The sequence below is a fragment of the Eleutherodactylus coqui genome, chromosome 4, assembly GCF_035609145.1.
Source record: "Eleutherodactylus coqui strain aEleCoq1 chromosome 4, aEleCoq1.hap1, whole genome shotgun sequence".
In the NCBI taxonomy this organism is placed as follows: Eukaryota; Metazoa; Chordata; class Amphibia; order Anura; family Eleutherodactylidae; genus Eleutherodactylus; species Eleutherodactylus coqui.
In genome coordinates, this window is record NC_089840.1 from 4627049 (window position 1) to 4654026 (window position 26978).

A 26978-nucleotide genomic window follows, 5' to 3' on the forward strand; every position below is an offset into this window, starting at 1 on the left:
GTGACTGTACAGAAACCCTCCAAGTCGTCTTATTTCTGCCAACACGATGCACCTTATATACGAGGAGGCGCCCAACGCATCTTGGCTCCTCCCAACGCCTTCACAGACGTTACCGTCCGGTCCGCTCTGGGGTAACCCTACACAAATGGGTCAGCCAGGGCTTACCCCATATAACAGATATAGATGTGTCCAGCAGGGCGGGGCAGCGGCACAGCAGGCAAAAAGTCACTAGGTTTTTGCATAAGCAGGCACCGCGCCAAATTTTGCTATTTCTTTTTCTTGTTTTAAAACACAAAATCCGGTGTAAACTGCTTAATAAGAGAAAAGCCGACGGCCGAGCTGAGATGTGAGGCAAGAACGGAGGATCTGCTGAGCACCGCTGCCTGGGGTCCCAATGACAGCGGTGCAGCATCGTCCGAGGGTCAATATACCCCGCAGTACACGACACTTACCAATAATCCTCCAAGCGAATGAAGCAGAGCGCCCGGTTACTGAACAGCACGTGATTGTGGGGGCTGAAGAGAGACGAAAACAGCAACAAGTCAGCAGTACAAATTCCTCAAGGTGCAGATTATTACTCTAAAGTGTTTTCTGGGACTGAAATACCGAAGACCTGATAACCGACCCGCAGTACAGATCATCAGTGCTACCAGATTAGTGGAAGTTTAACCCTTTGGTCAGTTGTTTCAAGAGGCCACAGCGCCATACATTTTGTAGTGGTGGTGCCTGGTATAGCAGCTCAATCCTGATCACAGGACTAAACTGCTCTCAGACCAGACCACAAGTGAACACGGCGTCACAAGCCTGAGACCAGGCTGCGGCACTCACCGCAACGCAGCGGCCTCCTTAAGCAGGTAATTGTTGGGGTTCTCACGCAGCGGACGCTCGCTGACCAGATATTGACGACTCTTCATATCCAAGTCTTAGAAAACCCCTTAAAGGCGGTTTCTCACATTTGCCATTTCTCCCCTATTCACAGGATAACTTACTGATCAGTGGGGGTCTCAACACTGAGACCCCCGCTGATCTGCAGAATAGGACTGCTGTGTCCAGCCTATGTCTGCAGGGGTTACTTCTCCCCCCGCAGTAACGTCAGCATGAAGGGAGCGCCGGCCGTTCACATGCGCTCAGCACACCATTCATTTCAATGGGGCTGACGGAATACCCAGATGGGTCTTCGCTCGCCATCTCTGCAGCCCCACTGAAAGTGCATGGAGCGCTGCTGCACAACTAGAGCTCCGTTCACTCTCCACCTGCAGGGGACGCTGTAACCCTACGGGAACCCTCACTCCTGGGGTCGGCGGCAGTTTCAGCGATTAGCCACCAGGGAGCCTGTGGATGGGGGATAACGTGTTACTGTGTTATGTTCACACACAGCCGCACTGCTGCAGAGGCTCCACAGTGCAAAAAATCATAAAAAAACAAAAACCTCTTATCAGAATCCATCGCTTCTATTCAGGTGAGATGGTCTGCGGGCCGCCGCCACACTGGCACAGCCCGCGCCAACGCAGCAGATGGTCATGTGGATGTTGTATGAATTTGGCTGTGAACGCACCCCTAAACATCCGTAGATTACAGGTAGGTACCTGAACTGCATCGCCGCGGTGTAATACTGAATGGCGCAGACGTACTGCTGTTTCTCGAAGGCGATGTTACCACAAAGCTTCTTTCTTTCACATTCCTGGAACAAGGGAGGACAGCGAACTTAGGAGCTTAACTCAAACTATGTAAAGCCCCTATATTTAACCACTTCACGACTGCCTAATGTAAACTCACGGCAGGCGGTCATGTAGAGTGGGCGGAGCCGAGTCTGCTCCATACCTGGCAGCTAGATGTCATGATCAGGGTTAGATCAGATTACGGCTCATTAACCGTTTACATGCTGCAGTCAAAGCAGACGGTTATCTAAATGTTCATCAGGAGGAGGAAGGTCCCCTTCCGTGCCCCATAGGCACCAGCAGAGGGTGTCAATGGGCTAGCATGGCAGCCTGAAGCATACTGAAGGCTCACAGGGTTGCCATAGATGGATGCTTATTAAGGCCTGCTCGTGGCACGGCTTCACAGGCATCAAAAATCGCTATACACTGCAATACTGCATTGCAGTATATGGTACAAGCAAACAAATCATCGCAAAGTTCAATGTGGGGAAAAATAAGCGTAAAAAAGTTTTAACCGTAAATAAAATAAAAAGAAATATCTTAAAAAGTTCTTTTCTGTATACCGGCTCCCCAAAAATGTAAATAAAATGTACTCAAAAAGACTGATAAATACTGCAGCTAACCGCCCCAAAAAGACAAGCTGCACAGAGCCAAATCGACATAAAGGTAACGTTCCCAGAACACGGCAACGGAAAGTCATTAAAAAAATGTATTTGTTTTTAGAAATTTGGGGAAAAAAAACTAAAATGTTGGTGTCACCGTGACCGAACCGATCCACAGAACACAGCGACAGATCGCACTGTGAGGGCTGCAAAAACTAATCCATCCCACATCTAATGTCTCAATCAAACACTTTTTAAACCTCTGTTAATGCAACTCGTCCGACAAAAGTCGCGCTATTATACGGCCATGTCAACGGTGGAAAGAAAATAAAATTATGGTTCTTGGAAGGCGGGGGGGGGGGACACTAAAAAAAACAATTCCCTTATCCTGAAGGGGTTAAGGGTTTGCAAGCAGCTGATCTTACAGTATAGGCTGCGCCGCGGTCGCTGTGTCCATACCAGCTAGTGATTGCGCAAGTGTGTACGGTTACGTAGAAGTCCGTAAAGGAGGCCCCCCTGCCGCAGATTCTGGTCCGGCGGGATGATGGCCGCTGCACGCAGAGCTATTATTACGTCACAATAATGGCGGCTGCGGTAAACTCGTGTCGTAACACCAATGCCAGGTATGTGCGAGAGCCTGGTGGCGTCTGGTACCTGCAGGCCCGCCCGCCATCTTACCGCGTCACACTTGTAGCATTCGTGCTTCTTGACTTTATCGGTCAGCGTGCAGCACTCCTCCCCCATCTTGGCCAGCAGGAAGCAATCTATTAGCGAGATTAGAGTGAGTCAAACAGCGCCGGCCTCCGATGACACGACTGGCGTGGTCTGAGAAGTCACAAAAAACTTACATTGGTAGAAGAAGGTGAAGATGGCTTTGCTGCGAATCCGCTCTTGGGAGCTCATTATCTTCCTATAGAGAGCGTGCTCTCCGGCGTTCTGCACCCACGTTAGGCCGTCGGCTATGGCAGCCAGCTTTGTCTTGTTTCTAGGCTGAAAAAACACAAGGAGGAACAGAAGACACATTATTTCACCGCAGCATTTCAGTTCAGCTCTCTGCTGTACGGCATGGAAGGCAACGCCGTGTGATACAACGCAAGCCGGCCACAATGCCCTCCATCAGCAGAGGGCATGCCACACAGGCAGTGTAAAAGGCCACTTTATGAAGGGGGTGACGCTCCTCAGGAAGCAGATTTCCAGATTTCCCATATTTTAATCCGCACCTCACATGACCCACAAGGGTTTGATTTTCGGTTAATTGCTTCTTATTCAATAGCATTGTGTACTTTGTTTAGGATACAATTGTGAAGGAGGCGACATGGTCGGTGGGGCCGGCCTCGTATTAATGGTGAGCCAAGGGTCACATAAGCATCAAAAGTTGTGACATCAGAAAGCACAAGGGCAGAGGCGGCAGACACATTCTCCCCGGGGGCCACATCAACATTATGGTTGCCTTCAAAAGGCCATTTCTAAGAATATTTTAAAAGACACGGGAAGGGGAGCAGACGGAGCAGAGCAAGCTGTAGTCCAGAAGAACTGGGCACAAGTCCCCCAACAGATACTTGGCTCTAAACTGACAGGTAGTCAGAGAAAAAGAAAAATTATATATAGTTAGCAGAAGCTGGTGAGGGGCTCCCAAAAAACTCCTTAGAACCGAGCCCGCCCTCACGGGGTTAGTCCTCACTGATTCGTGCTGGTGGGTCAGAGGATACGGAGCGCGGGCTGGAGCAGACTGTCCTCTGCAGGAAGGTAGCGAGGACCAGCTGGGCTGTACAAGAAGCGTCACAATCAGAGCCCTGGCAAGCAGCGCAGTACTGCAGGATAGGCTCAGCGGGAGCCGCAGACAGGCAATGGCCACCAAAGGCTTCAGGGGCTGCATTAACTGCCACTGTGCTCAGGCTGCAAGCAGCAGGCGGCGCAATGCAGGACCAAGATGGACGATTATGACACCCAGCAGCAAGCTGCAAACACGTCTACAGCTCTCCAGTCTAGAAAAGGCTCTTCCATGTTGGGATCTCGTGGTGATCCAGATTTTGCACTTGACACTCGCCCTAGAGGGATGAGGCAACGCATTTTGAGGAATTAGTTTTCATCAGACAGCCGGAAAATGAAGCACAGCTGTGTATGTGGCTGTAAGTCTGTGACGTGCATGCATCAGAGCGGCGTGGCGCATAACGCCACTAGAAACACTGGGGGGGGGGGGGCGTGTGCGTGTGACGCGCATGAAGCAGAGCCGTGTGTGTGTGACGGCATGAAGCAGAGCCGTGCGTGTGTGTGTGACGTGCATGAAGCAAAGCCGTGCGTGTGTGACGCGCATGAAGCAAAGCCGTGCGTGTGTGACGCGCATGAAGCAAAGCCGCGCGTGTGTGTGACGCGCATGAAGCAAAGCCAGGCGTGTGTGACGCGCATGAAGCAAAGCCAGGCGTGTGTGTGACGCGCATGAAGCAGAGCCGTGTGTGTGTGACGCGCATGTAGCAGAGCCGTGTGTGCGTGTGACGTGCATGTAGCAGAGCTGTGTGTGACGTGCATGAAGCGGAGCCGTGTGTGACGTGCATGAAGCGGAGCCGTGTGTGACGTGCATGAAGCGGAGCCGTGTGTGACGTGCATGAAGCGGAGCCGTGTGTGACGTGCATGAAGCGGAGCCGTGTGTGACGTGCATGAAGCGGAGCCGTGTGTGACGTGCATGAAGCGGAGCCGTGTGTGACGTGCATGAAGCGGAGCCGTGTGTGACGTGCATGAAGCGGAGCCGTGTGTGACGTGCATGAAGCGGAGCCGTGTGTGTGACGCGCATGAAGCAGAGCTGTGAGGAAAGAGGTGAGTAACTGCTGACTTGTTATTTTAAGGCATGTGTTCCGGTGACAGTGGTTTCCTTAACTTAGACAACCCTTTAAGCCACAGATTTGTAGCCAACAAGCACATCTTGGAGGAATGTGGAGTATCTTCAGACATGCTGAGCCTTGAAGATGTAATCCCCAGACACGTCTGCAGTAAACTCCCCTAAAGTGCAGGTCTCACAATCTCAAATTCCAGAAGCCTTTTTGTATTTCCTGAGATTACTTACTATGTCCAGCTTATTGCCGATTCTTAGTATCTCTTCAATGAAGCGGCGTTGATCCTGGAATGAGAAGAACGTCAGGTGAGTCCAGCAGCAAAAGCCCAACAGATACCCATCAGCTTGAGCAAAGACATCCGGTTACAGCAGCCTTCAATATACAGGATGTCTCACATTAATGAATGTATCACTCAGCGCCCGGCGTGCGGGAGAGGCTGTTCTCCGATATACACGATGCAAAAGGTTCTGCCCACAATACATCCATTCAACGTGAGCCCCGTGTGCAACGCCATAAACATCCATGCGGTAATCCAGCTAACATGTCTGACATCAAAGCTTCCTCAATTCATGAAGGTTACATCTGTGGTGAAAATGTATCAAAGTGGCCGTTTGCAGCCCGCCATCTTAAGGCCCATTTACACGCGACGATTATAGCAAAAATAGCCGAATGACGACTTCTTTGCATAAAATATAAATTGCTTTTAATCAGTCCAGGTGGCTGTGGGATCATCGGGCCGGAAGGATCCTAATTAGTGTGAAGAAATCCATTGTTAACGCATTCCTGCTAAAGACAATGTACTTATCTAATGTCCTTCTATGACAGAATCACCGACTGGGCTGATCAGGGAGATGCGGTGGATATAGTATATTTTGGCTTTAGTAAAGCATTTGACAAAGTATCTCATACCAGACGTATTGGGAAATGACCAAATCTGGGATTGACAAGGCAACTGTTAGGTGGATTCACAACTGGCTGAGTGATCGTACTCAAAGAGTGGTCATACATGGCTGCATATCCAAGTGGAAGAATGTATCAAGTGGGGACCACAAGGCTCTGTCCTGGGCCCAGTGTTGGTCAACATTGTTATACATGATCTGGAGGAGGGAATTGTGGGAAACTGATCAAATCTGCCGATGACACAAAGCTAGGAGGGATAGCTAACACTAGAGAAGAGAGAGGATTCAAAAGGATCTAGAAAAGCTTCTACAGTGGGCGGCGACTAACAGAATGGTATTTAACAAGGAGAAATGCAAAGTCCTACATCTGGGCAAGAAAAATGATAAAAGCACATACAGAACGGGAGGAATTGGGCTAAGCAGCAGCACATGTGAAAAAGACTTGGGTATACTAATAGATCATAGACTGAACATGAGTCAACAATCAATTCTGACAGCTCCATTTAAAGCCCCGGGGTCCCGCACGCCCCCCCGTGGTGAGATCGGGGGAGCCATGCAGGTGTCATGGCCCGCTGGGGGCCTTTAAAAAGGCCCCAGGGGTGCCTTACCAGACTGCCTATCAAGGCCTCCCCGTGGGGTGGCTTGATAGACTGCCTGTTAAATGGCAGTATGACGTAATGCTATAGCATTATGTCCTACTGCAGGAGCGATCAAAGCATCTTTAAAGTAAAAAAAAAAAAAATCAATAAAGTTTTATAAATTGTGTAAAAAAAACAACAACTTGTAAACGTTTAAATCCCCCCCCTTTTGCCATATCTATTATTAAAAAAATGTAAATCATAAATTAAAAATATGTATTTGGTATTGCCGCGTCCGTAAAAGTCCACTCTATTAAACTAGCACATTATTTACCGCGCTCGGTGAACGGCGTCCAAAAAAAAAAAAAAAAGAACGCCAGAAATGCACTTTTTCAGTTACTCTGTCTCCCAGATAAAACGCAATAAAAAGCGAACAAAGTGTCGTACGTATTCCGAATTGGTATTATCAGAAACTACACGACATCCTGCAAAAAATGAGCCCTCATACAACTACATTGACGGAAAAATTTTAAAAAGCTACTGTGCGCAGAAGATGACCGCAGAAAATAATTGAAAAAAATTAAATGTCTTTGAAAAAAAAAAGTATAGTAAAAAAAAAAACCTATACCAGTTTAGTATCGCAGTAATCGCACCAACCCGTAAAATAAAGTTATCAGGTCGTTTTTGTTGCAGTTTGTGCGCCGTAGAAACAAGAGGCACCGAAAGATGGCGGAATGTCGCTTTTTTTTTTTCATTTTACTCCACTTGGAATTTTTTTACGTTTTTCAGTACATTATATGGTACAGTAAATGGTGGCATTAAAAACTACAACTCACCCCGCAAAAAACAAGCCCTCATCCAGCAACGTAGATGGATGAATAAAGGCGTTACGATTTTTTTGAAGGGGGGGGGAGGAAAAAACGAAAATGGAAAAACAAAAAGGGGGCCGGGTCATTAAGGGGTTAAAGCCGCATCTGAACTTGTTGCCTTTCAAAATGAAAAAAAAAAAACATCTTTCGGTGCGTCTTGTTTCTACGGCACAAAAACTGCAACCAAAATGACCGGATAACTTTATTGTGCGGGTCGGTGCGATCACTGCCACACCAGCTGTTGTTTTTGGTTTTTTTGCTCTACTACTTGTATTTTTTCACACTGTTTTCTGCCGCCTCTTCTGCGCACAATAACTTTATTTTTCCGTCTACACAGTTGTGCGAGGCTCATTTTTTGCGGACGTCCTGTAGTTTGGCACCATTTTGGAATGCATACGGCTTTTTGGTCGCTTTTTATTGCATTTTTTCTTGGGGACTGAGTGACCAAACAGCAGATTTCTGGCATTTTTTTTGTTTTCTGACGATGTTCACCATGTAATAGATCAGACGCAGCGATACCAAACAGGTATTTTTGTTTTAAGATTTAGATTCTTTTATCATAAATATGGCAAAAGGGTTTTGTTTCTAATAATTAGTAAAACTTTATTGATCTTATTTTGACTTTTTTTTTTACTCCCCCCGGGGGACCACAGCTGGTAATGCTTTGATCGCTCCTGCAGTATGATGTAATGCCTTAGCATTACATCATGCTGCGATCCGGCGGGCCGTCTATCAGGCCATGCCACAGGGATGACTTGATAGGCAGTCTGCTAAGACAGTCTGGGGTCTTTCAGAAGACCTCCGGCTGCCATGACACCCGCACGGCTCCCTGCGAACGATGTCAGAATGGACAGTGGCATTTAAAGGGTTAACAGCTCCACTGAGCCGCGCTGCAGGAAGTAGATGTGCGTCCTTTAGTGGGAAGGGATTAATAGCGGTCCTGGTTTTAAGACATTAAATAAAGCTTGTGTTTCAGGCAGTGATTGGTCGGGGATGTTACCTACATTCTCATTCGTCACACTGTATCCTGTTGGCGCTTACATGGGTTCCTCTTACCTAGGCCAACTATTTCCAGTCCTTCATCCCACGGCGCCCGGCTGTACTCTGCCCCCTCCTCGCCCTGCTGCCATGGGTCGCTCACTCCCATCACACTGCCTATACGCTGGCACCAGGCGGCACACGTCTCACAATCCCTTCTCTATGGCTGAATGTTGGGCCAAAATTTACCAAAAATATTCGATACCCACGTTTCCAGCACCAAACAGAGGCAGCCAACGCGAGACCAGAGGAAACGTTAAAGGGGTTGTCTCGCCAATCCCTTTAAGCTGGAAGCTGCTGACACTCCTGATGAGCTGTAGTTCTTCCCACCAGATAAATGGTCATCCCAGGACGGCTCAAAGCTTCCGGGGTGAGGGCTGTGAACAGAGGCGAGGGTGGTGCGGTGGAGTGAGGGGGTCCTAATGGGACGCTCACTTTACATTGCCCAACACTTATCATGGTCCGCCCCATAGAAGCAGGTGAGGCTCCAGGAGAGCGGAGACTACAGGGAGCAACTCACCCGGCTCCATAATTGGTTAAACCGTGCTAGATCCAGGCATCGGACAGGATCATGGAGTGCAGAATACTCACCGCCACTTTCTTAAATAGGTCAGCAAGATCCTCCAGCAGTTCGATGTAGTTCAGGTCCTTCATCGTCATATCGACAGTCTGCAGCGGCCTGGAAGTGGAGAGAACACAATTACTGAACGACCCCTCGACCGCGGTGGAACAGATGGACCGCGGTGGTCTAGTGGTGGAGAGTCCCGGTGGCTTGAGGTGTCGAAGTTATGGCGGTTTAGGGCAGAAAACTAGAACTAGGATTTCATTTTATTTAATTGGCTCAGAATCCCTAAAGAAAGCAGGAGTTTGTGGGCGGACGATGCCGGACGGGGAGCAACAAACCATCAGGACCGCCTGCAGCCGCCGCTTGTTCCTCCTCCACAAGAATAAGTGATTTACACTACTCCCAAAATAGTATAAACCAGCCGAGCCGAGAGAGCAGTATACCGTCCTGAAGGCCCTCAGAGCAGCGCTCACCACGACAGCACATGGGAATGTCACCCGAGCGATAGAAGGGCGTTTCCAAGGGGTTGGGTAACGTTGTGATGTCATCCCCTGCTTGCGCTCAGTCTTCCACCTGGATGATACACCATCCAAAAATGTACATCAACGCGGAAAACAGCACGATTACGCGACCGTGCGTAGTTCGCTTCCGCGATCAAATGCAGGCATACAATCGTGTGAGCCCAGCTTCAGTCTAGCTTCACATCAGTGAGTGCGATATTAGGCCGTGAATCCCGCCCCCATATCGCGCTCACCACCTTGTGAAGGCCGGTGGACGCGAGGAGTTTTCATGTAAAGACGGAGGGGGGGGGGCGGCGCTGCTGCCGACGACTCCACTCAAGACAATGGGCAGTGCGACGCGAGATCACGCAGTCAGAACATGCTGTGACGTGTTTCCCGCATCGCTGGTCCATGCAGAAAAACATCGCTCAGGTATGTGACCCCATTCAAATGAGCAGGGTTCATATTTGCGTGTCTCAAAATGCACAAATCTTGCGCCTGCTGTACTAGGGTGAGGGGGTGCCCACACCGAGAACACCTGAGGGCTCCACAGCGGGGTCTCCCGTATATGATGCCTGCTATGGTAGGGCGAGGTAGTAGGGTGAGGGGGTGCCCACACCGAGAACACCTGGGGGATCCACAGCGGGGTCTCCCATATATGATGCCTGCTATAGTAGGGTGAGGTAGTACGGTGAGGGGGTGCCCACACCGAGAACACCTGAGGCCTCCACAGCGGGGTCTTCCATATATCACGCCTGCTGTAGTAGGGCAAGATAGTAGAGTGAGGGGGTGCCCACACCGAGACCACCTGGGGGATCCACAGCGGGGTCTCCCATATATGATGCCTGCTATGGTAGGGCGAGGTAGTAGGGTGAGGGGGTGCCCACACCGAGAACACCTGAGGGCTCCACAGCGGGGTCTCCCTATTTAATGCCTGCTATGGTAGGGCGAGGTAGTAGGGTGAGGGGGTGCCCACACCGAGAACACCTGAGGGCTCCACAGTGGGGTCTTCCATATATGATGCCTGCTATGGTAGGGCGAGATAGTAGAATGAGGGGGTGCACACACCGAGAACACCTGAGGGCTCCACAGCGGGGTCTTCCATATATGATGCCTGCTATGGTAGGGCGAGGTAGTAGGGTGAGGGGGTGCCCACACCGAGAACACCTGAGGGCTCCACAGTGGGGTCTTCCATATATGATGCCTGTTATGGTAGGGGGAGGTAGTAGGGTGAGGGGGTGCCCACACCGAGAACACCTGAGGGCTCCACAGCGGGGTCTCCCATATATGATGCCTGCTATGGTAGGGCGAGGTAGTAGGGTGAGGGGGTGCCCACACCGAGAACACCTGGGGGATCCACAGCGGGGTCTCCCATATATGATGCCTGCTATGGTAGGACGAGGTAGCAGGGCGAGGTAGTAGGGGTGTCTTTGGCTTGTAGGAATTAGTAGGTCGAGGATACAGACAGGTGAATACAGGACATCGAGGGGGAGCTCACCAGGGCTGGTATTGCGGTTTATTATCACCACTGCGGGTCATCAGGATCGGCCACAACATGTAGATCTTCATCAGATCGCAGTTCTTATTCACCTCTTCGTCGAGATGAGAAAGCCAATAACCAACCGGATCCACTGGGGAACAAGAGTGATACATTAATGTCACCATCGAGGCCTGTAGTTGGGCTCCTGCATAGTTTGTATCTAGCGTTCCAGTGAACGGAGCCGATCTGCAATACCAGACATGGCCTATGGACAAAAGTGGCGCTGCTTTTCAAACTAGGAAAATTCTCTCTCTGACCCTCGGTCTAAACTTCTACATATGAATATCTTGTAGTGATATTAAATCCCTTTTGTTAACTCCAACCCCAAGGCCGCGGTCACATGGGGGGTTAGCGCCAAATATGCCGTGAAACCACAAATAAGTGTCCCATACATCTGATTAAGAGGCAGAGCAGCCGTAGCGCGTCGCCCTCTACCCACAGGATGCAGAAGGTGCAGGAGAGGAGAGAGCAGAGGGGAACCGTTCTCAGTTCAGCCTCACCGACGGATCTACTGTCTGTAGTTACTATATACAGGGGTAAGTAGAAGCTGCAGAAGAAACACTAAACCTCAAGGCAGAAATTATCAGCTCAACCCCCATACAAGAGCAGATAAAAGTAGAAAAAAGCCATATTTACCTGTCGAACGGCCCCTGCGGCCCCCGCCAGTCCAATGCCGGAAGTGAGTGGAGCAGTTCTGTGCCACTCGCTGCCACTCCTGCGCCGAACAGATGCCCACTGAGGCCGGCGGTTGGTTACATGTGCTTCAGTCACTTCCAGGGTCGGACTGCTGGGGGTCACAGCAGCGATGCAGGACGGGCGGGTCCGGCTTTTTTGGCGAGTTTCCACCTACCAATGCCCGCCAGCCCCTCCCTGCTGCCCCTCCGCAGACTGCCAAAACCCACCAGCCCCTCACCCTAGACGGGACGTTACCTTTTCTAACAATATCGATAACCGGGACTTCCGTGTATTTATCATGATTCTGAAATAAAGGAAACAAGTTTTGGTGATTCAGTTAGAGGATAACAACACATTAATCACCGGTGCCGGCAGTGACTCGCGCCTCCGGCACACGACCGCATCACCGGTCCGCATTGTACAGATCCGTAACACCGCACACAGAGAGAACACGCTGCTGTACGGAGGCGTCAGACCGCCATGACTGTCAGAGTGGGGATACCTCTTCTAGAAGGATCTGTCCGCTCCCCCAACACGTCTGCTTAAGTGGCCGCTGCACCCTGAGATAAGCGTTATTAGAGTCCATGTGATAACGAGGAAAAGCCCAGATCACCTCGTTTACCTAAAATGATCCCTCTGAAGTATTGTCTACTAGTCATCTCCTCTCAGTTTGCTGGGGTGGGTTATTTCCTGCTGTACACAGAAGTCTATGGAGAGGGGAGGGAGGAGGAGGAAGCTGCTGCAGAGGGACTGAAACTCACAAAGATGCTGTTGAACCTAACCTTAAGTGATGTTACAGCTACTGGAATCACATCTCCACTGCTCAGTTCTTCTGCACAATGTTCTACATGATGCTATTATTTCTGTGTGTGCTACAGAATCTGCTGTTTTTAACATTTAGACTGTATGAGAGACACAGCAGCAGTCTACACCCACCAGCTCAGAGATAGAGTAGAGATCCTGCTCTCCTATGTGTACAGTATATGGAGACATCATAGCAGCAGTCTACACCCACCAGCTCAGGGATGGAGAAGAGATCCTGCTCTCCTATGTGTACAGTGTATGGAGACATCATAGCAGCAGTCTACACCCACCAGCTCAGGGATGGAGAAGAGATCCTGCTCTCCTATGTGTACAGTGTATGGAGACATCATAGCAGCAGTCTACACCCACCAGCTCAGAGATAGAGAAGAGATCCTGCTCCCCTATGTGTACAGTGTATGGAGACATCATAGTAGCAGTCTACACCCACCAGCTCAGAGATAGAGAAGAGATCCTGCTCTCCTATGTGTACAGTGTATGGAGACATCATAGCAGCAGTCTGCACCCACCAGCTCAGATATAGAGAAGAGATCCTGCTCTCCTATGTGTACAGTGTATGGAGACATCATAGCAGCAGTCTGCACCCACCAGCTCAGATATAGAGAAGAGATCCTGCTCTCCTATGTGTACAGTGCTTGGAGACATCATAGCAGCAGCCTACACCCACCAGCTCAGAGATAGAGAAGAGATCCTGCTCCCTATGTGTACAGTGTACGGAGACATCATAGCAGCAGTCTACACCCACCAGCTCAGAGATAGAGAAGAGATCCTGCTCTCCTATGTGTACAGTGCTTGGAGACATCATAGCAGCAGTCTGCACCCACCAGCTCAGAGATAGAGAAGAGATCCTGCTCTCCTATGTGTACAGTGTATGGAGACATCATAGCAGCAGTCTACACCCTCCAGCTCAGAGATAGAGAAGAGATCCTGCTCTCCTATGTGTACAGTATATGGAGACATCATAGCAGCAGTCTACACCCACCAGCTCAGAGATAGAGAAGAGATCCTGCTCTGCTATGTGTACAGTGTATGGAGACATCCTAGCAGCAGTCTACACCCACCAGCTCAGAGAGAGAGAAGAGATCCTGCTCTCCTATGTGTGCAGTGTATGGAGACATCATAGCAGCAGTCTACATCCAGCAGCTCAGGGATGGAGAAGAGATCCTGCTCTCCTATGTGTACAGTGTATGGAGACATCATAGCAGCAGTCTACACCCACCAGCTCAGATATAGAGAAGAGATCCTGCTCTCCTATGTGTGCAGTGTATGGAGACATCATAGCAGCAGTCTACACCCACCAGCTCAGAGATAGAGAAGAGATCCTGCTCTCCTATGTGTACAGTGCTTGGAGACATCATAGCAGCAGTCTGCACCCACCAACTCAGAGATAGAGAAGAGATCCTGCTCTCCTATGTGTACAGTGTATGGAGACATCATAGCAGCAGTCTGCACCCACCAGCTCAGAGATAGAGAAGAGATCCTGCTCTCCTATGTGTATACTGTATGGAGACATCATAGCAGCAGTTTACACCCACCAGCTCAGAGATAGAGAAGAGATCCTGTTCTCCTATGTGTACAGTGTATGGAGACATCATAGCAGCAGTCTACACCCACCAGCTCAGAGACAGAGGAGAGATCCTGCTCTCCTATGTGTACAGTGTATGGAGACATCATAGCAGCAGTCTACACCCACCAGCTCAGAGATAGAGAAGAGATCCTGCTCTCCTATGTGTACAGTGTATGGAGACATCATAGCAGCAGTCTACACCCACCAGCTCAGAGATGGAGAAGAGATCCTGCTCTCCTATGTGTGCAGTGTATGGAGACATTATAGCAGCAGTCTACACCCACCAGCTCAGAGATAGAGAAGAGATCCTGCTCTCTTATGTTTACAGTGTATGGAGACACCATAGCAGCAGTCTACACCCACCAGCTCAGAGATAGAGTAGAGATCCTGCTCCCCTATGTGTACAGTGTATGGAGACATCACAGCAGCAGTCTACACCCACCAGCTCGGTGATAGAGAAGAGATCCTGCTCTCCTATGTGTACAGTGTATGGAGACCTCATAGCAGCAGTCTACACCCACCAGCTCAGAGATAGAGAAGAGATCCTGCTCTCCTATGTGTACAGTGTATGGAGACATCATAGCAGCAGTCTACACCCACCAGCTCAGAGATGGAGAAGAGATCCTGCTCTCCTATGTGTGCAGTGTATGGAGAAATTATAGCAGCAGTCTACACCCACCAGCTCAGAGATAGAGAAGAGATCCTGCTCTCTTATGTGTACAGTGTATGGAGACACCATAGCAGCAGTCTACACCCACCAGCTCAGAGATAGAGTAGAGATCCTGCTCCCCTATGTGTACAGTGTATGGAGACATCACAGCAGCAGTCTACACCCACCAGCTCAGAGATAGAGAAGAGATCCTGCTCTCCTATGTGTACAGTGTATGGAGACATCATAGCAGCAGACTACACCCACCAGCTCAGAGATAGAGAAGAGATCCTGCTCTCCTATGTGTACAGTGTATGGAGACATCACAGCAGCAGTCTACACCCACCAGCTCAGAGATAGAGAAGAGATCCTGCTCTCCTATGTGTACAGTGTATGGAGACATCACAGCAGCAGTCTACACCCACCAGCTCAGAGATAGAGAAGAGATCCTGCTCTCCTATGTGTACAGTGTATGGAGACCTCATAGCAGCAGTCTACACCCACCAGCTCAGAGATAGAGAAGAGATCCTGCTCTCCTATGTGTGCAGTGTATGGAGACATCATAGCAGCAGTCTACACCCACCAGCTCAGAGATAGAGAAGACATCCTGCTCTCCTATGTGTACAGTGTATGGAGACCTCATAGCAGCAGTCTACACCCACCAGCTCAGAGATAGAGAAGAGATCATGCTCTCCTATGTGTACAGTGTATGGAGACATCATAACAGCAGTCTGCACCCACCAGCTCAGATAGAACTCAAAAGCAGAGATGCATCTGCAGATACAATGATAATCTGCAGTGTCTAAACATATTCATACATTTCCAGGAGGAATAGCAGAGGAATGACAACACAAAAGCGCTAAAAAGATGTTCTGGGTTGTATTCACTGGTTTTAAGAGGGATGAAAGGACTTTCACAAGGAGCCGTTGGATATCTTAGAGCTTCTCTCCGGACGACGTCACTTATTGCAGCGCTGGAGGTTTACGAGTTGCGCTCATTAGGGGAAAAGCATCTGTGATCGGCGGCTGCAGCTGTCTGCAACACAAGAACTCAGAACACCCCCTGAGCCACAGCCAAGCCCACCACTGCTATCCCCCCGCCATGCTACTGAATCACAGCCATACCACTAGGGGGGTTTCCGGATTTGCTGCGGACCCACAGAGGACTCCTTCAGTGGAACGGGTAAAACCATCTGTGGATTAATTGCAGAAAACCCACCATGTGGGACCCTTATGGGGACCACGTACAGCAGAGCTGTGTGACCGCAGCTTACAGGGATTGTACCACCAGCTCCCCTCCGTCCACAGGACATCCACAGGACAGGGGATAGCTTGCTGATCGCTGGGGGGCTCACCGCTGAGACCCCCGCCAATCTTGAGATCAGGGGTCCTGTGTCCCGCTCTCCTGTCACTGTGGATGTGGCACTGATCGAGCATCCGTGGTTGATGGAAATCCCCAGGGGGCGCTGCTCAGATATCTCCGCAGTCCATTGACCATGAATGGAGCGGTGAGGCGCTCCATACAGTCTCATCCTCGCTGCGGGGGGGATGCAGTAAGGACACCGGACCCCCGTTATCGGGATCAGCGGGACTTTTAACAGTAAGACCCCTACCAATCAGCAAGTTAGGCCCTATCTTCTGGAAGCCCTGCGGATGGGGAGAACAGTTGTGCAACAACTCCTTTAAGCCAGTAATGAACCTCCGGGCTGCTGCAGACCCTCTTTGCTTAACAACAAAGTCACATCTGAAAAGGCGAAGCTGCAGTGTAAAGCATCAACTCGCCATAAGGAATGATAAGCAGGAAGTGCGGACACTGCGGGCAGACGACAATGACATCAAGGACAGAAGTGGCACAACACACAGGTCCATAGTGGAGACTCCATCGGCTACTCACCCGCTCACATTTGCCCGGGATGAGCCGAGTCGTTCGCATGCCGAATTCACTCACCACCGTAGCCATGGCTGCAAGAGAACAGAGAGTGAGAGATGAACCGACGGACCTGCGGGGGGCGCATGCCTGCAGAGGATTGGGGGGGGGGGGGGGGGGGGGCGGATGCTGCTTACATGGAGACATATTGCTACATTACTCAATGCCACATGAGTCAACATATTAACCCCTTCCTGTCCCCAAGATGGTTGGGAGGGTTTCCACGGATGGACGTAAAGTTCTGGCCTTCTTCTGCCAAAGTTGGGATAGATGAGAGCACCGATCCCCGCTGTTAACCCCTTATATGCCAGGATCAACGGCCTATAAAGTGTTCACAGGGGGAGGGCGCTCTGTCTGACTGGCCCTCCGCCGTGTAATCATGGAAGGCCAACCAGACCACGGCATGCCTTGTGATCACACACTGCAATATAGATCTACTGCAGTGTATTATTAGGGCGCTCACAGGATCACAGGTTCAAGTCCTCTACAGGGACATTAAAAAAAGTTACATATTAAAAGTAACAGGAAAAAAAAAGGTTTTTGCAAACGTTTCACTTTGTTTAAAGTTTTTTTTAAAACCCACATTTCCCCTCATTGCATCCGTAACGAACCGGACAGTAAAGTGCGCGCGATCATCCGCTAGAAGAGAAAGAAAAAAACAGCCCAAATGCTTCTTTGTTCATTTTGCCTTCAAAGAAAAATGCTAATAAAAGCCTCACGAAGCGCAACGTGCGACCAATAAGAGCCGCAGCTCGTCACACAGACAGCCCGCCCCCTCAGCGCGCCGGACGCGGTACAAAAAACACTGCAGGGACTTCAAATGCAGCGAAGCAAAGAAAAAATACACATTAAAAAAAAAAAAAAAAGTCTTTTATTACGGGAGAAAAATACGTATATTGTAGAATTCAGAAAAACAGAACAACATTCAGCGCAATATTTGTGCAGCGTGATTAACATACAAAATACAAGAGAAGGAGCCGAGATGACTGCCTCCCTGCGCTCAGCGAACTATTAGAGGTCCCTCAGATGGAGCCGCCATTATACTGACCGCCAATCACTCCGAAACCTGGCACAATGTGCAGGAGCCCCCGCTGGGTATCACTGGCACACTGTACCGGAGCCCCCGCGCTGGTTATTACTGGCACACTGTACCGGAGCCCCCGCTGGTTATCACTGGCACACTGTACCGGAGCCCCCGCTGGTTATTACTGCACACTGTACCGGAGCCCCCGCTGGTTATCACTGGCACACTGTACCGGAGCCCCCGCTGGTTATCACTGGCACACTGTACCGGAGCCCCCGCTGGTTATCACTGGCACACTGTACCGGAGCCCCCGCTGGTTATCACTGGCACACTGTACCGGAGCCCCCGCTGGGTATCACTGGCACACTGTACCGGAGCCCCCGCTGGGTATCACTGCACACTGTACCGGAGCCCCCGCTGGTTATCACTGGCACACTGTACCGGAGCCCCCGCTGGTTATCACTGCACACTGTACCGGAGCCCCCGCTGGTTATCACTGGCACACTGTACCGGAGCCCCGCTGGTTATCACTGGCACACTGTACCGGAGCCCCCCGCTGGTTATCACTGGCACACTGTACCGGAGCCCCCCGCTGGTTATCACTGGCACACTGTACCGGAGCCCCCCGCTGGTTATCACTGGCACACTGTACCGGAGCCCCCGCTGGTTATCACTGCACACTGTACCGGAGCCCCCGCTGGTTATCACTGGCACACTGTACCGGAGCCCCCGCTGGTTATTATTGCACACTGTACCGGAGCCCCCGCTGGGTATCACTGGCACACTGTACCGGAGCCCCCGCGCTGGTTATTACTGGCACACTGTACCGGAGCCCCCGCTGGTTATCACTGGCACACTGTACCGGAGCCCCCGCTGGTTATTACTGCACACTGTACCGGAGCCCCCGCTGGTTATCACTGGCACACTGTACCGGAGCCCCCGCTGGTTATCACTGGCACACTGTACCGGAGCCCCCGCTGGTTATCACTGGCACACTGTACCGGAGCCCCCCGCTGGTTATCACTGGCACACTGTACCAGAGCCCCCGCTGGTTAACACTGGCACACTGTACCGGAGCCCCCCGCTGGTTATCACTGGCACACTGTACCGGAGCCCCCTGCTGGTTATCACTGGCACACTGTACCGGAGCCCCCCGCTGGTTATCACTGGCAAACTGTACCGGAGCCCCCGCTGGTTATTATTGCACACTGTACTGGAGCCCCCCGCTGGTTATCACTGGCACACTGTACCGGAGCCCCCGCTGGTTATTACTGGCACACTGTACCGGAGCCCCCGCTGGTTATTACTGGCACACTGTACCGGAGCCCCCGCTGGTTATTATTGCACACTGTACCGGAGCCCCCGCTGGTTATCACTGGCACACTGTACCGGAGCCCCCCGCTGGTTATTATTGGCACACTGTACCGGAGCCCCCCGCTGGTTATTACTGGCACACTGTACCGGAGCCCCCGCTGGTTATTACTGGCACACTGTACCGGAGCCCCCGCTGGTTATTACTGGCACACTGTACCGGAGCCCCCCGCTGGTTATTACTGGCACACTGTACCGGAGCCCCCGCTGGTTATCACTGGCACACTGTACCGGAGCCCCCGCGCTGGTTATTACTGGCACACTGTACCGGAGCCCCCCGCTGGGTATCACTGGCACACTGTACCGGAGCCCCCGCTGGTTATTACTGGCACACTGTACCGGAGCCCCCCCTGGTTATTACTGGCACACTGTACCGGAGCCCCCCGCTGGTTATTACTGGCACACTGTACCGGAGCCCCCCGCTGGTTATCACTGGCACACTGTACCGGAGCCCCCGCTGGTTATCACTGGCACACTGTACCGGAGCCCCCGCTGGTTATTACTGGCACACTGTACCGGAGCCCCCGCTGGGTATCACTGCACACCGTACCGGAGCCCCCGCTGGTTATTACTGGCACACTGTACCGGAGCCCCCGCTGGTTATCACTGGCACAGTGTACCGGAGCCCCCCGCTGGGTATCACTGCACACTGTACCGGAGCCCCCGCTGGTTTTCACTGGCACACTGTACCGGAGCCCCCCGCTGGTTATTATTGCACACTGTACCGGAGCCCCCCGCTGGTTATCACTGGCACACTGTACCGGAGCCCCCGCTGGGTATTACTGGCACACTGTACCGGAGCCCCCCGCTGGTTATCACTGGCACACTGTACCGGAGCCCCCGCTGGTTATTATTGCACACTGTACTGGAGCCCCCCGCTGGTTATCACTGGCACACTGTACCGGAGCCCCCGCTGGGTATTACTGGCACACTGTACCGGAGCCCCCGCTGGTTATTACTGGCACACTGTACCGGAGCCCCCGCTGGTTATTATTGCACACTGTACCGGAGCCCCCGCTGGTTATCACTGGCACACTGTACCGGAGCCCCCCGCTGGTTATTATTGGCACACTGTACCGGAGCCCCCGCTGGTTATTACTGGCACACTGTACCGGAGCCCCCCGCTGGTTATCACTGGCACACTGTACCGGAGCCCCCGCTGGTTATTACTGCACACTGTACCGGAGCCCCCCGCTGGTTATTACTGCACACTGTACCGGAGCCCCCGCTGGGTATCACTGGCACACTGTACCGGAGCCCCGCTGGTTATTACTGGCACACTGTACCGGAGCCCCCGCTGGTTATTACTGGCACACTGTACCGGAGCCCCCGCTGGTTATTACTGGCACACTGTACCGGAGCCCCCGCTGGTTATTACTGGCACACTGTACCGGAGCCCCCGCTGGTTATTATTGCACACTGTACCGGAGCCCCCGCTGGTTATCACTGGCACACTGTACCGGAGCCCCCGCGCTGGTTATTACTGGCACACTGTACCGGAGCCCCCCGCTGGGTATCACTGGCACACTGTACCGGAGCCCCCGCTGGTTATTACTGGCACACTGTACCGGAGCCCCCCGCTGGTTATTACTGGCACACTGTACCGGAGCCCCCGCTGGTTATCACTGGCACACTGTACCGGAGCCCCCGCTGGTTATTACTGCACACTGTACCGGAGCCCCCCGCTGGGTATCACTGGCACACTGTACCGGAGCCCCCGCTGGTTATTACTGGCACACTGTACCGGAGCCCCCCGCTGGTTATTACTGGCACACTGTACCGGAGCCCCCGCTGGTTATTACTGGCACACTGTACCGGAGCCCCCGCTGGTTATTACTGGCACACTGTACCGGAGCCCCCGCTGGGTATCACTGCACACTGTACCGGAGCCCCCGCTGGTTATCACTGCACACTGTACCGGAGCCCCCGCTGGTTATCACTGGCACACTGTACCGGAGCCCCCGCGCTGGTTATTACTGGCACACTGTACCGGAGCCCCCCGCTGGTTATTACTGGCACACTGTACCGGAGCCCCCGCTGGTTATTACTGGCACACCGTACCGGAGCCCCCGCTGGTTATTACTGGCACACTGTACCGAAGCCCCCCGCTGGGTATCACTGGCACACTGTACCGGAGCCCCCCGCTGGTTATCACTGGCACAGTGTACCGGAGCCCCCCGCTGGTTATCACTGGCACACTGTACCGGAGCCCCCGCTGGTTATTACTGGCACACTGTACCGGAGCCCCCGCTGGTTATTACTGGCACACTGTACCGGAGCCCCCGCTGGTTATCACTGGCACACTGTACCGGAGCCCCGCTGGTTATCACTGGCACACTGTACCGGAGCCCCCCGCTGGTTATCACTGGCACACTGTACCGGAGCCCCCGCTGGTTATTATTGCACACTGTACTGGAGCCCCCCGCTGGTTATCACTGGCACACTGTACCGGAGCCCCCGCTGGTTATCACTGGCACACTGTACCGGAGCCCCCGCTGGTTATCACTGGCACACTGTACCGGAGCCCCCCGCTGGTTATCACTGGCACACTGTACCGGAGCCCCCCGCTGGTTATTACTGGCACACTGTACCGGAGCCCCCCGCTGGTTATTACTGGCACACTGTACCGGAGCCCCCCGCTGGTTATTACTGGCACACTGTACCGGAGCCCCCCGCTGGTTATTACTGGCACACCGTACCGGAGCCCCCGCTGGTTATTACTGGCACACTGTACCGGAGCCCCCCGCTGGTTATTACTGGCACACTGTACCGGAGCCCCCCGCTGGTTATTACTGGCACACTGTACCGGAGCCCCCCGCTGGGTATCACTGGCACACTGTACCGGAGCCCCCGCTGGTTATTACTGGCACACTGTAGCGGAGCCCCCGCTGGTTATCACTGGCACACTGTACCGGAGCCCCCCGCTGGTTATCACTGGCACACTGTACCGGAGCCCCCGCTGGTTATCACTGGCACACTGTACCGGAGCCCCCGCTGGTTATCACTGGCACACTGTACCGGAGCCCCCGCTGGTTATCACTGGCACACTGTACCGGAGCCCCCGCTGGTTATCACTGGCACACTGTACCGGAGCCCCCGCTGGTTATCACTGGCACACTGTACCGGAGCCCCCGCTGGTTATCACTGGCACACTGTACCGGAGCCCCCGCTGGTTATCACTGGCACACTGTACCGGAGCCCCCGCTGGTTATTACTGCACACTGTACCGGAGCCCCCCGCTGGTTATTATTGCACACTGTACTGGAGCCCCCCGCTGGTTATCACTGGCACACTGTACCGGAGCCCCCGCTGGTTATTATTGCACACTGTACTGGAGCCCCCCGCTGGTTATCACTGGCACACTGTACCGGAGCCCCCGCTGGGTATTACTGGCACACTGTACCGGAGCCCCCGCTGGTTATTACTGGCACACTGTACCGGAGCCCCCGCTGGTTATTATTGCACACTGTACCGGAGCCCCCGCTGGTTATCACTGGCACACTGTACCGGAGCCCCCCGCTGGTTATTATTGGCACACTGTACCGGAGCCCCCGCTGGTTATTACTGGCACACTGTACCGGAGCCCCCCGCTGGTTATCACTGGCACACTGTACCGGAGCCCCCGCTGGTTATTACTGCACACTGTACCGGAGCCCCCCGCTGGTTATTACTGCACACTGTACCGGAGCCCCCGCTGGGTATCACTGGCACACTGTACCGGAGCCCCGCTGGTTATTACTGGCACACTGTACCGGAGCCCCCGCTGGTTATTACTGGCACACTGTACCGGAGCCCCCGCTGGTTATTACTGGCACACTGTACCGGAGCCCCCGCTGGTTATTACTGGCACACTGTACCGGAGCCCCCGCTGGTTATTATTGCACACTGTACCGGAGCCCCCGCTGGTTATCACTGGCACACTGTACCGGAGCCCCCGCGCTGGTTATTACTGGCACACTGTACCGGAGCCCCCCGCTGGGTATCACTGGCACACTGTACCGGAGCCCCCGCTGGTTATTACTGGCACACTGTACCGGAGCCCCCCGCTGGTTATTACTGGCACACTGTACCGGAGCCCCCGCTGGTTATCACTGGCACACTGTACCGGAGCCCCCGCTGGTTATTACTGCACACTGTACCGGAGCCCCCGCTGGTTATCACTGGCACACTGTACCGGAGCCCCCGCTGGGTATCACTGGCACACTGTACCGGAGCCCCCGCTGGTTATTACTGGCACACTGTACCGGAGCCCCCCGCTGGTTATTACTGGCACACTGTACCGGAGCCCCCGCTGGTTATTACTGGCACACTGTACCGGAGCCCCCGCTGGTTATTACTGGCACACTGTACCGGAGCCCCCGCTGGTTATTACTGGCACACTGTACCGGAGCCCCCGCTGGTTATCACTGCACACTGTACCGGAGCCCCCGCTGGTTATCACTGGCACACTGTACCGGAGCCCCCGCGCTGGTTATTACTGGCACACTGTACCGGAGCCCCCCGCTGGTTATTACTGGCACACTGTACCGGAGCCCCCGCTGGTTATTACTGGCACACCGTACCGGAGCCCCCGCTGGTTATTACTGGCACACTGTACCGAAGCCCCCCGCTGGGTATCACTGGCACACTGTACCGGAGCCCCCCGCTGGTTATCACTGGCACAGTGTACCGGAGCCCCCCGCTGGTTATCACTGGCACACTGTACCGGAGCCCCCGCTGGTTATTACTGGCACACTGTACCGGAGCCCCCGCTGGTTATTACTGGCACACTGTACCGGAGCCCCCGCTGGTTATTACTGGCACACTGTACCGGAGCCCCCGCTGGTTATCACTGGCACACTGTACCGGAGCCCCGCTGGTTATCACTGGCACACTGTACCGGAGCCCCCCGCTGGTTATCACTGGCACACTGTACCGGAGCCCCCGCTGGTTATTATTGCACACTGTACTGGAGCCCCCCGCTGGTTATCACTGGCACACTGTACCGGAGCCCCCGCTGGTTATCACTGGCACACTGTACCGGAGCCCCCGCTGGTTATCACTGGCACACTGTACCGGAGCCCCCGCTGGTTATCACTGGCACACTGTACCGGAGCCCCCCGCTGGTTATTACTGGCACACTGTACCGGAGCCCCCCGCTGGTTATTACTGGCACACTGTACCGGAGCCCCCCGCTGGTTATTACTGGCACACTGTACCGGAGCCCCCCGCTGGTTATTACTGGCACACCGTACCGGAGCCCCCGCTGGTTATTACTGGCACACTGTACCGGAGCCCCCCGCTGGTTATTACTGGCACACTGTACCGGAGCCCCCCGCTGGGTATCACTGGCACACTGTACCGGAGCCCCCGCTGGTTATTACTGGCACACTGTAGCGGAGCCCCCCGCTGGTTATCACTGGCACACTGTACCGGAGCCCCCCGCTGGTTATCACTGGCACACTGTACCGGAGCCCCCGCTGGTTATCACTGGCACACTGTACCGGAGCCCCCGCTGGTTATCACTGGCACACTGTACCGGAGCCCCCGCTGGTTATCACTGGCACACTGTACCGGAGCCCCCGCTGGTTATCACTGGCACACTGTACCGGAGCCCCCGCTGGTTATCACTGGCACACTGTACCGGAGCCCCCGCTGGTTATTATTGCACACTGTACTGGAGCCCCCCGCTGGTTATCACTGGCACACTGTACCGGAGCCCCCGCTGGTTATTATTGCACACTGTACTGGAGCCCCCCGCTGGTTATCACTGGCACACTGTACCGGAGCCCCCGCTGGGTATTACTGGCACACTGTACCGGAGCCCCCGCTGGTTATTACTGGCACACTGTACCGGAGCCCCCGCTGGTTATTATTGCACACTGTACCGGAGCCCCCGCTGGTTATCACTGGCACACTGTACCGGAGCCCCCCGCTGGTTATTATTGGCACACTGTACCGGAGCCCCCGCTGGTTATTACTGGCACACTGTACCGGAGCCCCCCGCTGGTTATCACTGGCACACTGTACCGGAGCCCCCGCTGGTTATTACTGCACACTGTACCGGAGCCCCCCGCTGGTTATTACTGCACACTGTACCGGAGCCCCCGCTGGGTATCACTGGCACACTGTACCGGAGCCCCGCTGGTTATTACTGGCACACTGTACCGGAGCCCCCGCTGGTTATTACTGGCACACTGTACCGGAGCCCCCGCTGGTTATTACTGGCACACTGTACCGGAGCCCCCGCTGGTTATTACTGGCACACTGTACCGGAGCCCCCCGCTGGGTATTACTGGCACACTGTACCGGAGCCCCCGCTGGTTATTATTGCACACTGTACCGGAGCCCCCGCTGGTTATCACTGGCACACTGTACCGGAGCCCCCGCGCTGGTTATTACTGGCACACTGTACCGGAGCCCCCCGCTGGGTATCACTGGCACACTGTACCGGAGCCCCCGCTGGTTATTACTGGCACACTGTACCGGAGCCCCCGCTGGTTATTATTGCACACTGTACCGGAGCCCCCACTGGTTATCACTGGCACACTGTACCGGAGCCCCCCGCTGGTTATTACTGGCACACTGTACCGGAGCCCCCGCTGGTTATCACTGGCACACTGTACCGGAGCCCCCGCTGGTTATTACTGCACACTGTACCGGAGCCCCCCGCTGGGTATCACTGGCACACTGTACCGGAGCCCCCGCTGGTTATTACTGGCACACTGTACCGGAGCCCCCGCTGGTTATTACTGGCACACTGTACCGGAGCCCCCGCTGGTTATCACTGCACACTGTACCGGAGCCCCCGCTGGTTATCACTGGCACACTGTACCGGAGCCCCCGCGCTGGTTATTACTGGCACACTGTACCGGAGCCCCCCGCTGGTTATTACTGGCACACCGTACCGGAGCCCCCGCTGGTTATTACTGGCACACCGTACCGGAGCCCCCGCTGGTTATTACTGGCACAGTGTACCGGAGCCCCCCGCTGGTTATTACTGGCACACCGTACCGGAGCCCCCGCTGGTTATTACTGGCACACCGTACCGGAGCCCCCGCTGGTTATTACTGGCACACTGTACCGGAGCCCCCCGCTGGTTATCACTGGCACAGTGTACCGGAGCCCCCCGCTGGTTATCACTGGCACACTGTACCGGAGCCCCCGCTGGTTATTACTGGCACACTGTACCGGAGCCCCCGCTGGTTATTACTGGCACACTGTACCGGAGCCCCCGCTGGTTATCACTGGCACACTGTACCGGAGCCCCCCGCTGGTTATTACTGGCACACTGTACCGGAGCCCCCCGCTGGTTATTACTGGCACACTGTACCGGAGCCCCCGCTGGGTATTACTGGCACACTGTACCAGAGCCCCCGCTGGGTATTACTGGCACACTGTACCGGAGCCCCCGCTGGTTATCACTGGCACACTGTACCGGAGCCCCCGCTGGTTATTACTGGCACACTGTACCGGAGCCCCCGCTGGTTATCACTGGCACACTGTACCGGAGCCCCCGCTGGTTATTATTGCACACTGTACCGGAGCCCCCGCTGGTTATCACTGGCACACTGTACCGGAGCCCCCGCTGGTTATCACTGGCACACTGTACCGGAGCCCCCCGCTGGTTATCACTGGCACACTGTACCGGAGCCCCCGCTGGTTATTATTGCACACTGTACCGGAGCCCCCGCTGGTTATCACTGGCACACTGTACCGGAGCCCCCGCTGGTTATTATTGCACACTGTACCGGAGCCCCCGCTGGTTATCACTGGCACACTGTACCGGAGCCCCCGCTGCTGTGTCCCACCAGGCCGGCGCGCTGTGATGACGAGCCGCGGATACTTCCAGCTTCGGGCGGCACAGGAAGCTGCAGTCACTGACGTC

General features: G+C 53.8%; 1 protein-coding gene across 1 annotated transcript in view; it reads right to left on the minus strand.

Moving 5' to 3' along the window:
* The window catches only part of TTC3 (tetratricopeptide repeat domain 3), a 143432-nt gene extending 116475 nt beyond the window's left edge, over window positions 1-26957 (minus strand). Inside the window, exons 1-10 of the mRNA XM_066598977.1 lie at window positions 26877-26957; window positions 16684-16751; window positions 12008-12056; window positions 11036-11168; window positions 9064-9151; window positions 5319-5372; window positions 3109-3250; window positions 2939-3024; window positions 1587-1681; window positions 453-515 (exon numbers count right to left, since the gene is read on the minus strand). Coding sequence (XP_066455074.1) covers window positions 453-515; window positions 1587-1681; window positions 2939-3024; window positions 3109-3250; window positions 5319-5372; window positions 9064-9151; window positions 11036-11168; window positions 12008-12056; window positions 16684-16749 — 776 coding nt within the window. The 5' untranslated portion in view covers window positions 16750-16751; window positions 26877-26957. The remainder of the gene's footprint in view (window positions 1-452; window positions 516-1586; window positions 1682-2938; window positions 3025-3108; window positions 3251-5318; window positions 5373-9063; window positions 9152-11035; window positions 11169-12007; window positions 12057-16683; window positions 16752-26876) is intronic.
* Between the last annotated feature and the right edge of the window lie 21 nt (window positions 26958-26978).